Genomic DNA, 13,224 nt, shown 5'->3' on the forward strand with positions numbered 1-13,224 from the left:
AGTTTTCAGTGCACCGCCAGACATGGCAAACCACGTCTCTTCAGATAGGTTAGATCTCTCAAAACCCAAATCAATCAGAACGGACGTCATGGTTTTATCCCCGGTGGAAGAGAATAAGATAGCCGGCCAAGGGGCTCGCCCTTTAGGCATGGTTTGGTGCTGCAGTGGAGGGGGCGAGGGTGGCAGCAGGAAAGATTCCATGGCATCCCTCGATAGCAGAACGAAGAGAGCTGTGATCCAGTACATCTTCCTTGAAGAGGTTTAGATTCTCAGATGCCTTGTCAAATTTTTCCAAGTGAGTGATCGATCGACCAATGAACTCTGCCCATGGACACAGAATGGTATAAAAAAAGCTTAACACTTGCTCAATCTCTTTGACATTTTTATTTCCACTAAGTATAGCATCTTTTAAAAGGAGTATAAAGCGGCGGAGCGATAGGGCGGCGCATCTTCTTAAATACACTCTAGATAAGATCAGTGGTTCTGTTGGGAAAAAATAAAATTAATTGATTATATTATACAAAGTTAATTTTATTTATTTTTCTTAGTTTTTATTTTATCTACAATGAAAAGTGAAAAAAACTTAGTTTTTTTAGATTGCGTGGTGGTGATAATTCAAAGTATTATTTATTTATAAATACATTAAAATAAAAAAAATTAATAATTATTTTAGATATTAATATATCAAAATGATATAAAAATATAAAAAAAAAATTAACCAAAAAATTTTTAAAATCTAAGAGAATACAGTTTTCATATTCTTAAAAACACCTTCAAAATTTTTTTTATAATTATCTTTTTAAGTTTATCAAAACATAAAACCATTTTAACATTATATATAATCAAACATATTTTTAATTGAATACGTACCAGCATCCTTCGCTTTTTTTTTTTAGTTTACATTCCCTTACTATATTAAAATATCTTATTCTCTCTCTTTTTCTTTTTTTTTGAATTGACATGTTTTATTTTTAAAAAAATTTAATACATAAACTATAATCAGCTAAATATCTTGTTTTTTAGATTGACATGCCTTATTTTTTGGATTGACATCCCTGATTTCCATTAAGTATAGCATCTTGTAAAAGGAGTATAAAGCGGCGGGGCGATAGGGCGGCGAATCTCATAAATAAATACTCTAGATAAGATTAGTGGTTCTGTTGGAAAAAATAAAATTAATTTTTATTGGTTATATAACTCTAATTGAAAAAAGAAAGGAGAAAGGAAAGAGAAGAGATTGAAAAAAACAAAAAACTGTTAATTGATTATACTATACATGAAGATAATTTTTTAATTTTTTTTTGGAAATTTTAAATTAAAAGACTAATAATTCAAAATCTTTTGTTTGATTTGTGTTTTAAAATGGTCTTTATATCATAATATTATTTGGGAGATTAAAAGGATTGTATTTTAATGGTCTTTTAGATCGATTAAGGTGCCGTTTGGTAATGCGGTAGGAACTGAGGTGCAGTCAAAACGCAAAAATTATATGTTTGGTTACGTTGAAAACGTGGTTTCAAAATGGTGGGACCCACCCCCTGAAGGCTGAAACTGCGGTTTGAAAAAAGTGGCCACTAGCTGCTGCTGACCAGCAGCAACCTCAAGCAACCCACGGTCTGTCAAGGGAAAGTATAATACTCCAAAAAAAAAAGCCGTTGGATAATTAACACACCCTGAGCTGAGTCCCATAACTCCTCTGCAAATCAATTCAAAAAGCCTCAGGCTCCCATCAATATTCTCCTCCCCACTGTAAAAAAATTCAAGGAATCCTATCTTGCCGTTCACCATTTCCATAGCTTCAAACGGCCCTGTATACTCTGTTCACTGTTCACCATCCTTTCTTCCCACCTAGCAGACCCCTCCTCCATTTTTTATCCTTTCTTTCCAAGCGCCGGAGCTGGTGAGGTTGCTGCAAAATTGCAGTCGTTGCCACTGTTTTTCCCTCCCCCCTGTCACACGAAAAACAGGGTCAGCTTCACAAACACACACAGGACAAAAAAATTGTCTCATCCACTGTCAAAAATAATTGCCCCTTCTGTTTTTCTACCCCAAACAGCTTGCCATTCGCCTGATGTTGTAGATCCGCTCAATATAAAGGTATATTGCCATTTGTTTAATTTTGAAGTTGATCTGCAGCATGTTAAAATAATTTTCCCGTTTGAATTTCTTCTCCCAATGTGTGCGTGATTGTTGTTGTTATGCCTGCAGAGTCGATTTTTGTGAGAGGCAAAAAGAACAAGGGGAGTCGATTTCTGTGAGAGGCAAACGAACAAGGGGACGAGAAATTACTAGGACAAAAAGGAGACGGGTCTGCAGTAGAGAGTATGTTTTCTGTTAAAATTTTACGCCTCCCTGAAGATAATTACAGATATGCATATATGTTTAGGTGTTGTGTATTGTTCTGGGAAACATATAATTTATGAATATATTGTGTTGTAAGGATTGTGAATTAAGCACAACATTTTGCTTGATGCTGATATGGAAAAAAAAATCTGGTGCTGTGATAATAGGTTAATTGACCATCTGTGTGTTTTAAAAATTTTTTGCAGAATTTGTTCTGATAATTGTGTTTAATTCGGATAATGTTGTTGCCATTTGAGTCAAATATGTGTTGCTTCATTCGGATGGTGTTTATGCCTTGATCCTACAGAATTTGTGAATACTTATGTCTTTTGCGATTTGAGAACTAGGAGGTGATGGTCACAGAAAAAAGAATGTATACAATCTGTTTGGTCTGTTTATGCTCTCGGCTGGAAACTATAAAGTTCACTGGTAATGGATTTCAATTACCTTGATGATGCATGATGATGTGCAATATTGATATGTGTAGTTTGTAGGGCACATGCATATTGTGTGGACTGGCTAGAATTGTTATAGGTTGGTAATCACTTGTAGGTGAACACTTCCTTCCAATATTACGCAAATGATTAGCATGTTATAAAAATTCATGATGTTTGGTTGCAAATATGTTATCCAAATAGGAATGGATAATCCAGAAACTATTGATAAAGCTGCTTGGAATAAAGAAATGTTGCATGTCTTTTGTGACCTTTGCATCAAGGCCATCGACATGGGAATGAGACCGAATACTCATTTCGACAAGGCCGGTTGGAAATATTTACAAACTTCTTTCAAAGAAATAACTGGTCACGCATTCACAAAGACACAATTGAAGAACAAATGGGATGGCTGTAAAAAGGATTGGAGGATATGGACAAAAGCTCATTTCAGAAACTGGTGTGGGCTGGAGTGCAGAATTAGGGACAATTTCTGCAAGTGATGAATGGTGGAAAACAAAAATTCAGGTTATTTTGCTGCTCCTTAATTTTAAATTTCGTTGTATCTCAGTTCAGTAATTACCAAAAAATTTAGGCAAGCTACATTAAATTAATTCTATTTGTTCTGTGTAGGAAATAAGAGGCGCAAAAAAATTTAGGCATGCTGGTATCGAACCGTCTTTACGGTTGAAGTTCGACAGAATGTTCTCCAATATTGTTGCTACTGGACAGTACGCATGGGCACCATCGGCTGGAATCCGTCGTGATGATAATGTTGGTGTTGATGAGGACCCAAATGCCAATGACGAACAACCTGATTTGGAAGAAGGAAGCGGTGATTCAGAAGAGGATGGAATTCCAAATTTCACTGATGATGTGTGCAACATGGTTAGAGGGGTTAATATGTCAAGCAGTAGCAACACACGCAGCAGTGGAAAGAGAAAAGAAAGAGAACGTGTTGACGTTCAATCAGGGAAAAAAAAAAAGTTCTGGAATTGGGATGCAGCTACTGTCACGGTTTGATAACATGGTTGACAGTATGTCAATCAATAGTGATTCCACATCTATATTTAAAGATAGGAAAGGGTGTAGTATTCCTGAGGTTATGATTGAGCTGCACTCAATAGAAGGAGTTCATATTGGTGATGATTTTCATGCGTGGGCTACTGAGTTCTTGGGTATAAGAAGGAATAGAGAAATGTGGTTCAGTATGGGTAGTCTTCAAAACAAGATGATATGGTTGCAGAAAATGTTTACACGGCGTAAGGCACCATAGACGAGGAGGTATATATTGACCCTGAATGCATGCTTTTATAAATTTGTTGATAATATTATTATCTAAATTGTTATATAACATGTTTTGAAATGTATTGACAATTATGTATTCTTTCAGAGATCTGAAGATAATCGGCCAGAATTGTTCGGGACTCTATTTGTAATTTTAACAATTCTCATCTCACATGGAGAGGCTGTGTACAAGTCCTATTTTTCGGCTATGGAGCATAAATATTTTTTATTTTCATGCAAACGGACTGTATATTAAAGTATCGAAAAGTTGTACTGTTATTCGATACGAGCTACGTATTATGAATTGCAATCCTGAATGTTTCTATGTATTTGTAATGTAATATGACGTGGACAATGCTTTTATAGTTTACAAAATATGCATGCTTAAATGCAACCGATAGAAAATGCAAAAAAATGGCTGTTAAATTATCGACATTAAAATTGCTTAATTATAAATTATACTGCTCGGAAAAAAATTTCTACGTCCATTTTAAAAGAAAAATCAGTTGTTTTAGTTTGGGTTAAAAATATAAATTGAGGTCTAGAAGCTTAACTTATTATTGATTTCTATTTCTAATAAGTACACGTGATGTGCGGCAAGGGAAAAAAATATGCAAAATATGTAAAACGTTTTAAAAAATTTGAAATAAAAAAATACAAGGATTCATAATACAATTTATATGCAAATATTAAAGTAACTAGTACACTGTGATAGAACATGCACTCTGGTTACAGAAGATTAAACGTGAAGATACAAAATATGCAAAGATTGAAAATACAATTCACATGAAAAAATTTAGCTAAGTGGTACACTGCAATAAACTGCTTCCGACATTTCAGCCTAGTCACAGAAGATAAAAAGTAAAAAACAGAGAAATATGCAAGATTCAATATATTTAATTCACATGCAAAAACAAGCTATGGTACACTGGGATAAACTGCTCCTCACCTTGCCCATCGGTTGCAGAAGAGAAAAGATAATGAACACGGGTTGTTGAATACCGAGCTTATGTGACAATGCTGGAACAAAACACTTTGTGAAAAGAAGAAGCAACCTCACAGGTACCTGCAATGCTTCAGTAAAAGAACCTCACAGGTACCTGCAATGCTTCAGTAAAAGAAGATAAAACAAAGAGCAACCAGCAGATACAGAAATGGAGATGCAGAGGAACAAACTCAGCAGATAAAAAAGGCAACCACGGGATAAACAAAGGGCAACCACCACCAACATTCCTTGTCACCACCAAAGCAACCAGCTGCCCTCATCGTCGCCAACAGCAGGAGCACCACCAACAGCGGGGAGGAAAGAGTGCAGCAGGGAAAAAACGCAGCAGAGGCAGTGTGAATCAGAGGCAGTGCGAAGCAGAGCAGATTCAGACAAAAAATAGGGCCACCACAACCAACCTGCCTCGCCGTTTCTGTGCAACCGTCTGCCCTCATCTTCGCCAACAACAGCAGCACCACCAACAGCGGGGAGGAAAGAGTGCAGCAAGGAAAAAACGCAGCAGAGGCAGTGCGAAGCAGAGCAGCTTCAGCCGATAAACACAGGGCCACCGCGGGATAAAACCACACCACCACTGCAAACTCATCATCGTCTCCACCATAGCAACCCATCTGGCGTCATTAGCTTCAACTGCAGCAGCACCATCATCAGGAGAGAAGCAAGGAAAGCATACTGGAGAGTGAGAAGAGCAGGAACATAAACACCATCACCGAAGTCCACCACCGTTCCCCGCCGTTCCCACAGCCAAACACACCTCGCGCCGCCAAGGGTAACCTCCTCTGTCCATCGCCTTCTCCTTCATTCGTCTGCTGATGAGTAAAAGTCGGTGTCCACTGTTCATGTAAAATGTGAACAGTGGACAGTGTATATATAACTTTAATGCAACAATTTGGGCAGTAAATTTTTGTTTAGTGTGAATTAGTATAATATAATAGTTGCATGGGAAAATTAATCGTGCATGTATTACATCAAACATTGTGTTTTATTTTAAAAAAATAATTTATTTAACATGATTAAGTGTTTATTTATGTAGGATTATACATATGGAAGAAGAACGTTTAAATGCAATATTTAATGAATCTCTTGATGATGATTATGATAACATAATGGATCGTGTTGTTGATCACGTTAATTATCGTGGTGGTGATGACAACGGTGGCTCGGGAGGGATGGTGATGATGGCGCAAATGATGACGACGACGACACTGACGACGACGACAACGATGACGACGATGATGATAGTGATGATGATGAAGAATCGTTTTGGAAGCGAGCATTTGATAGGAAAAAATTAGCTGTGTGCACAGCTGGGGCACTAAACATTTATTATGTCAATCATATACATAAAGAACCATGCATGGTTTCATACAATACAGGCATGCGTTGGTTAACTGAAGTTTTACGAGGACATTGGCAACGATGTGTCAACATGTTTAGAATGGACACATCAACTTTGTTGAGCTTGTGCAGTGATTTAGAAACAACGTATGGGTTGAAGCCATCGAGAAGGATGAGTGTGATTGAAAAAGTTGCAATATTTCTATATACAATAGCACTAGGAGCATCAAATAGGGAGGTGCAAGAGCGATTTCAACATTCGGGGGAAACTATTAGTAGATGCATTAAAGAAGTCCTCGCAGCAGTATGTTTGTTTGCAGTCGATGTCATAAAACCAGATGACCCGAGTTTTTCAAACACTCCACGAGAAATTGCAATGAATCCTAAATATATGCCGCATTTCAAGGTACGAAAAATATTTATGTTTTTATTGTCAGTATTCAATTCAAAAATTGATGTATGCATGTTAGTAAGTAACGACATGATATTGTCAATGGTTTTTTTTTTTTGTCAGAATTGTATTGGTGCAATTGATGGGACACATGTGCGGGCTTGTATATCAACCGAAAATCAAATTCCATTTATCGGAAGAAAAGGTGTCCCGACTCAAAACATAATGGCGGTTTGTAATTTTGACATGCGATTCACGTTTGTGTGGGCAGGATGGGAAGGCAGTGCCCACGATACACGTATTTTTCATGAGGCTATTGAGAATATAAATATAAAATTCCCAACGCCACCAGAAGGTAGGTATACAACATAACTTGTTATGTTCTTAGGTATAAAATTTGTTTTATATTACTAATTACAAGATCAAATTTTGATATTGTTTTTAATTACAGGTAAATACTATTTGGTTGATGCTGGATATCCAAATGAGTATGGTTATTTAGGTCCGTATAAAGGTGAGAGATATCACTTACAAGATTTTAGGCGTCGTGGACAACCTAGAAATCGGCAAGAAGTTTTTAATCGTGCACATTCATCGCTACGTAATGTCATAGAACGATCTTTTGGAGTATGGAAACAAAGGTGGAGGATTTTACAAAACATGCCTGCTTATCCATACAAAACGCAAGTTGAATTTGTAGTTGCATCAATGGCACTACATAATTACATTAGAAGAAGATCGCATGATGATGTTGTATTTGCGGAATTTGATCGCAATCCCAATTATGTACCTGATGACATTTTACCAGATGTTGTGGCACGCCCTGAAAGCATTGGAAACAATAGGCAAAGCAGGATGAATTTCGAACGTGATGGGATTGCAGATAGTTTGATGGAAGAATAAAGTAGAATTTATAATGTCTTGTTTCATTAATGATGTAATAGCAGTACTTAACTCTACAATATTTTCTATTGCAAAATAAGAATATTAATGTCTTTTATAGTTATTTTATTACATCAATTTGCAAAGCTTGCTTGTATGGGAGTATAGAGCTTTTCATTAACGAAGCAGTAATAAAATATTTTTTTCACGTTGTAAAAAATTATTGTTGCGACCGGCACACGAAAACGAAATGCACACGTAGGAAAAACAATTAAAAATTTTTATTATGAAAAAACATTTCAACATCTTTTGGGAACGCAGTTTGCACCGCATAAACGGTTACCAAACACTGTAAACTGCTTTTTGTTCAACCTCAATTTCAACCACAGTTTTAACCAAACACATATTTTTTCAAACCAACCTCAACTAAAAGTGCTTTTTTTGAAACAGCTTTTTTAAAACCACAACCGCAACAGCAACCTCAATACCAAACACACCCTAAGTGGTTACAAAGGTGGAGTTCCAAAGATGACGGTGACATATCATTGTTCATATGGTAAAAAAAAGAAGAAGAATAATGTCAATTAAAGAAAAAGATGGAAACACGTGCACATTGCTTATGTGACAATGCTTTTTTCAACGACAATAAATGACATATTTAGATAACTTTAAATATTAATTGGGATTAAAAAAACACTACACGGTTTTAAATACATTTATTCTCATTAATTTAGTAATTTAAGATAGTATTTTTTTTTTTCTATTGAGTAGTAGTTTTAAATTTTGAATTCAAAAAATAAAGAAATACATGAATATCAAGAGAAATTTTATAATACTTCAAAAATAACTAATGATATCCTATTAATTAGTTCCTCATTAAACTGACTTTAAAGAAAAAAAACAAATAAAAAAGAGAAATTGCAAGTGGAGTTATTTGTATCACTTTTGGTAAGTGACATGTTTTATTTTTTGTCTTTTTTTATCTATCTCTTTCTACAATATCTAATTTTTTCTAGTTGATAAGATTTGTCTAGTAACTTTGATCTTTTGAAATAATATGTTCCTGAATGAACTCTATCTAACATGAAAAAATATCAAAATATATTTTCATGTGTCTAGTATCTCTTTAAAAAAATTTCAATTTGTTTCAATGTACAGTTTGAGAGATATGTCCGGTCTCGTAAAATTAATCATCAAATATTTTATGTCAAATCTGGACATGACTTGGTTCGTATTAAATCTTGAAAAGACAAATTCAATAATATTGAAAAAGATTATCAACGGTGATCCAAGTGGATCACACATGCTAACCAAAGATGACTAGTGGTTCACTTGTCTTTGACGACATGTGTAATTCACTTAAGTAATTGTTGGTGACTTTAACTAATGTTATTGTATTTGTTTTGTTGAGATATTTTTTATAGTATTGATAATGTAATAATCAAAGTTTTGGTGTGTCTTTAAAGTATTTTAAATTTTCTTTTTTTCTTTTGTTTTCTCTCTGAAGGCTCTCCACAAATCACAATGAAGAGATAAGAGAGATGTGAGAAAAAGAAAGAAAAAGACCCCAAAAACATGCTAAAGGTATAGGGGTTACTCTAATAGAAGCTTTGTTGTGTTTTTTAAGTTTTTTTATTTTTAATTTTAATTTTAATTTTAATTTGAATTTTAAGTTTTTTTATTTATTTTTGTAAGTTGTGCAGTACACGTCATAAATTATTTGAAATGTTGTGTTTTTAAATAGCAAAAACCTAAAAAATCATGTTTTTTAACTGTAATATGTATAAACTGTATATTTTATCGATTCTTTTTGAAACCGAGTTATTTTGCTTATTATTTAAAAAAAATGTTAATTTTAAAAAATCCTAAAAATCACAATAATTAATTATTATATATGGAGGTGAAGTGGAGGTTTTTCAGGGGAAATCCGGAAACCTGGCAAAGATTCCCTTTTCGGCCCCACTTCCTTATCTCTGGCATCTATGTCGGGCCGTGCACGTGATATCACGCGATACTCGTCATGCTCAGAACGATTCACTGTCGGAGTTCACCTTTCTGGTATCCAAAATCTTTCCCTATCGTCCTTTCTTAAAAGAAACCATTATCTGCAAGGTGTTGAGCTATCATTGAAAATCTTGTACTATCAATAATGAAGCTTTTGAAGACATAAAAATAATATAATTTTAAATGTGAATATTTACTTGGAGAATGTTTCTAGTTATTATCTTTTAAATTTTTTTTTTTTAATATATTAAAATAATATTTTTTATTTTTAAAAAATTATTTTTGATATAAACACATCAAAATATCTAAAACATCAAAAATATGTTAATTTAAAATAAAAAAAATCAAATCAAATTAAATTTTTTAAAAAAATATTTTCTGACCACAATGCCAAACACTTCTTTAATAGTGGGATAAGTTCTTTATAGTTTTTTTTTTTTATTAATGATATATCTTTATTTATATATATAAAAAAGAAGATCATATGTTATTATTTTAATCTTTTAATCAATTAATGAAGAAGAGTGTTAAAAAAAATAAATAAATTAGATGAGCACTGCAAGATAATTTTTGTGGGTAAAAATGCTTTCTTGCTTGGAAAACAAAAGTCCATTTAAATACATTGTTTAATAAATATTCCATTCGGCTTTCTCACTTGCTTAATTGGGTCATGGGAGAGTTCATTTAGGATTCCCTATTTTACTGGGGTCTGATATGTGGCAAATTCGAATATAGCCAACCGGTTTATTGGCAAATTCACTTGGCAATTGAATAGAAGTGATTATTTTTTTATATGTTTCGGGTTTTATTTTAAAAAAAATTTAATTATGTTTTTTCAAAGATTTAGAACCAAACCAAACTAGAAACTAGATTTAAATTGAGTTGTTTTTGGTTCGGCTCAATTAGATTTATTTTGTAAAAAACAATCCCAAAAAAAAAGAAGTTTCCCTACATTAATTTGTAACCAATATAATAACTTAAAATAACCCAAAATAACAGAAATTTTTTATATTTAAATTGGATTAAATAATTGATTAAGAGCAAACTAAAAGGCATGGTAATTTTCTCCTTTTTGTTACCTGCTATATATGTTACCTAGGTGTCGGCGTGAGCCAAACAAGTCTTTGGCTTTAAAGACCGTTTGTTTACGCGGTGGAGGTTGTGTTTAAAGCAAAACGCGGGAGCCAAGTGTTTACTAAAGGAAAAACGATTAATTACTGTTTATGGGTCCCATTAATTTCTGTGTTTGCAACGCAAAATTGAAAGAAGCAGCCAAAGGCTACTTTTCTTGCACTGTTCATGTTAATTGCACTGTTCAATGAACAATGCAATTAACATGAACACATGAACACATGAACACTGCAATTAACATGAACACTGTACCAATGTACACTGTTCACTTACACTGCGTGAACTAATTCTTTCTTTTTCTCTCTCTTTTTTTTATTTATTTTTTTTTTTTTTAGTGTGTTAAGTTTTTTAATATTTATTTTTTAAAATTAGTTTAGAGTAAATTTTATACCTGATAATATTTTATCTAATTTTATTATACGTTAAAAAAATTATAAAAACTGTAGCTCTTGTCGGATGTATTTTGTATGTAATGGAATTGTAGATGGTTTCATGGAATAATAAAAAAATATTTTATATTAAGTATGATTTATTTCATGATGTAATATCAATAGTTACATCTATAATATTTAAATTAAAAATCATCAATATTAATATATATATTTTAAAATTATTTTATAACCTCAATTTTAAAAGCATTCTTAACCAAACACATTAAACTACTTTTTCTTCAACCTCAATTTCAACCACAGTTTTAACCAAACACCTATTTTTTCAAACTAACCTCAACTAAAAGTACTTTTTATAAAATAATTTTTTCCAAATTACAACCACAACAACTACCGCAATACCAAACACATTAGTGTTACAGTTGTGGAGGCTGGATTTGGTAAAGTTTCTGCCCATTTTTTATATAAAAAAAGCAATAGATAAAAATTCAAGTCTCAAATTATTAGTTAAAGTGATAATTTAAATAATACAAAAACACAATAAAAAATTGAAAAAAAAACAATGAAAAAAACTACACCCGAGCTTTTTTTTATCATCAAACAACACAATGCTAACCTAATTGAAGAAAAGTTGACAAGAAAAAAGTCAAACTAAAAATTACAATTAAAAGAATTAGAAGCAAACTTTAAACATTAAAAAAATATAGGGGGTGAAATTAAAAATATTTGTAATATGATAAATTATTTATAGATTAAAAAATAATAAGGGTTGAAATAGAAAAAAATTATTGAGAGCTAACCCAATTGAATCAAATCTAAAAAAATAAGAAAATAGAAGTTAAAAATAGAAGATAATTAAACCAGAAAAATAACAAACCAAAAGATAAAAAATAAGATAAAAAATAAGAAAACATTAATTTTGAAAAAAAAAAAAAGTAAACCCATTAAACCTCTTAAACATGGTTTAATTTCTAAAAATAATATCTCGTGAAATTTTTTACCTAGATTCAATTAAGAAGCATAATTCTCAACCAATTTAATTTTGAAAGATGAGATTAATAGAAAAATATTAATAAAAATCCCTATAAAATCAACAAAAAGAATGAAGATAAAATTTGATAGAAAAAAAAACCTCAAGGAAAATGCAATTTAATGAAAAAAGTAAAATAAGAATCCCAAATAAAATAAATATTAATTAATAAATTTTATTATAAGTCAATTCAAAAATATATATTTCAAAAACTTGTCAAAGCACCAAAAATAACAAAAAAAATCTCAAGTGCACCTAACAGTCAACTCAAGTTAACAAATCAAACACATGACCTACAACATAAAATTGGGATAATCCTACAAATAGGAAAGCGAAAAGAAACATTTGAAAAAAAAACCTTCAAAAATAGACAGGAGTTAACTTAGGCTAATCCTTCAGATCTATTACCCAGGTCATGAGACATTGATGACCCCAATAAAGGTAAACTTGAAAAAAAATAAAGAAGCAAGACTCTTAATCAAACAGATATTAAGGGATGAAATTGAGGATAAAAAACAATGCAAAACAAAAAAAAATATTAAAATAATTTGGACTAAATTAGATATAAAAATTAAATGTTTAGGAATAGAATTATGAAAAAACAAATCCATTAAGAAAATGATTTTAAAAAATAGCAATAAAAAGAATTAGAATCAAATTTGACATAAAAATTAAATAAAAATAAATCCCCAGGGGTGGAAATAAAAAAACATAAATCAAATAAAAAAATGATTCAAAACAAAACAAATAGCAACTAACAGAATAATGATCAAATTTGAAAATAAATTAAAAAATTAAATGACCAATGATGAAATAAAAAAAAAATCTAATTATAAATAATCAATGTAAATAAAACAACCATTGGATCCAGCTGCATGCGTCGCCAAAAAACAACTAACATGTATGAGACAAAACGTCAATATTGTTTTTTTTATTTATTTATTTATACAAAACTAAAAATGTCCTTAAGACTAAACAATAATAACAAAACA

At 32.0% G+C, this 13,224-nt stretch overlaps 1 protein-coding gene across 1 annotated transcript; it reads left to right on the forward strand.

Moving 5' to 3' along the window:
- The first annotated feature begins 1,460 nt into the window (after positions 1–1,460).
- Positions 1,461–4,439, forward strand: LOC118038076 (uncharacterized). The gene is made up of 5 exons (XM_073408035.1): positions 1,461–2,097; positions 2,209–2,322; positions 2,982–3,305; positions 3,411–4,061; positions 4,171–4,439. The coding sequence occupies exons 3-4, from the start codon at positions 3,186–3,188 to the stop codon at positions 3,798–3,800; spliced, it is 510 nt and encodes a 169-aa protein (XP_073264136.1). The 5' UTR covers positions 1,461–2,097; positions 2,209–2,322; positions 2,982–3,185; the 3' UTR covers positions 3,801–4,061; positions 4,171–4,439.
- Positions 4,440–13,224: the final 8,785 nt, after the last annotated feature.

This window comes from Populus alba, chromosome 3 (genome assembly GCF_005239225.2).
Source record: "Populus alba chromosome 3, ASM523922v2, whole genome shotgun sequence".
Classification (NCBI taxonomy): domain Eukaryota; kingdom Viridiplantae; phylum Streptophyta; class Magnoliopsida; order Malpighiales; family Salicaceae; genus Populus; species Populus alba.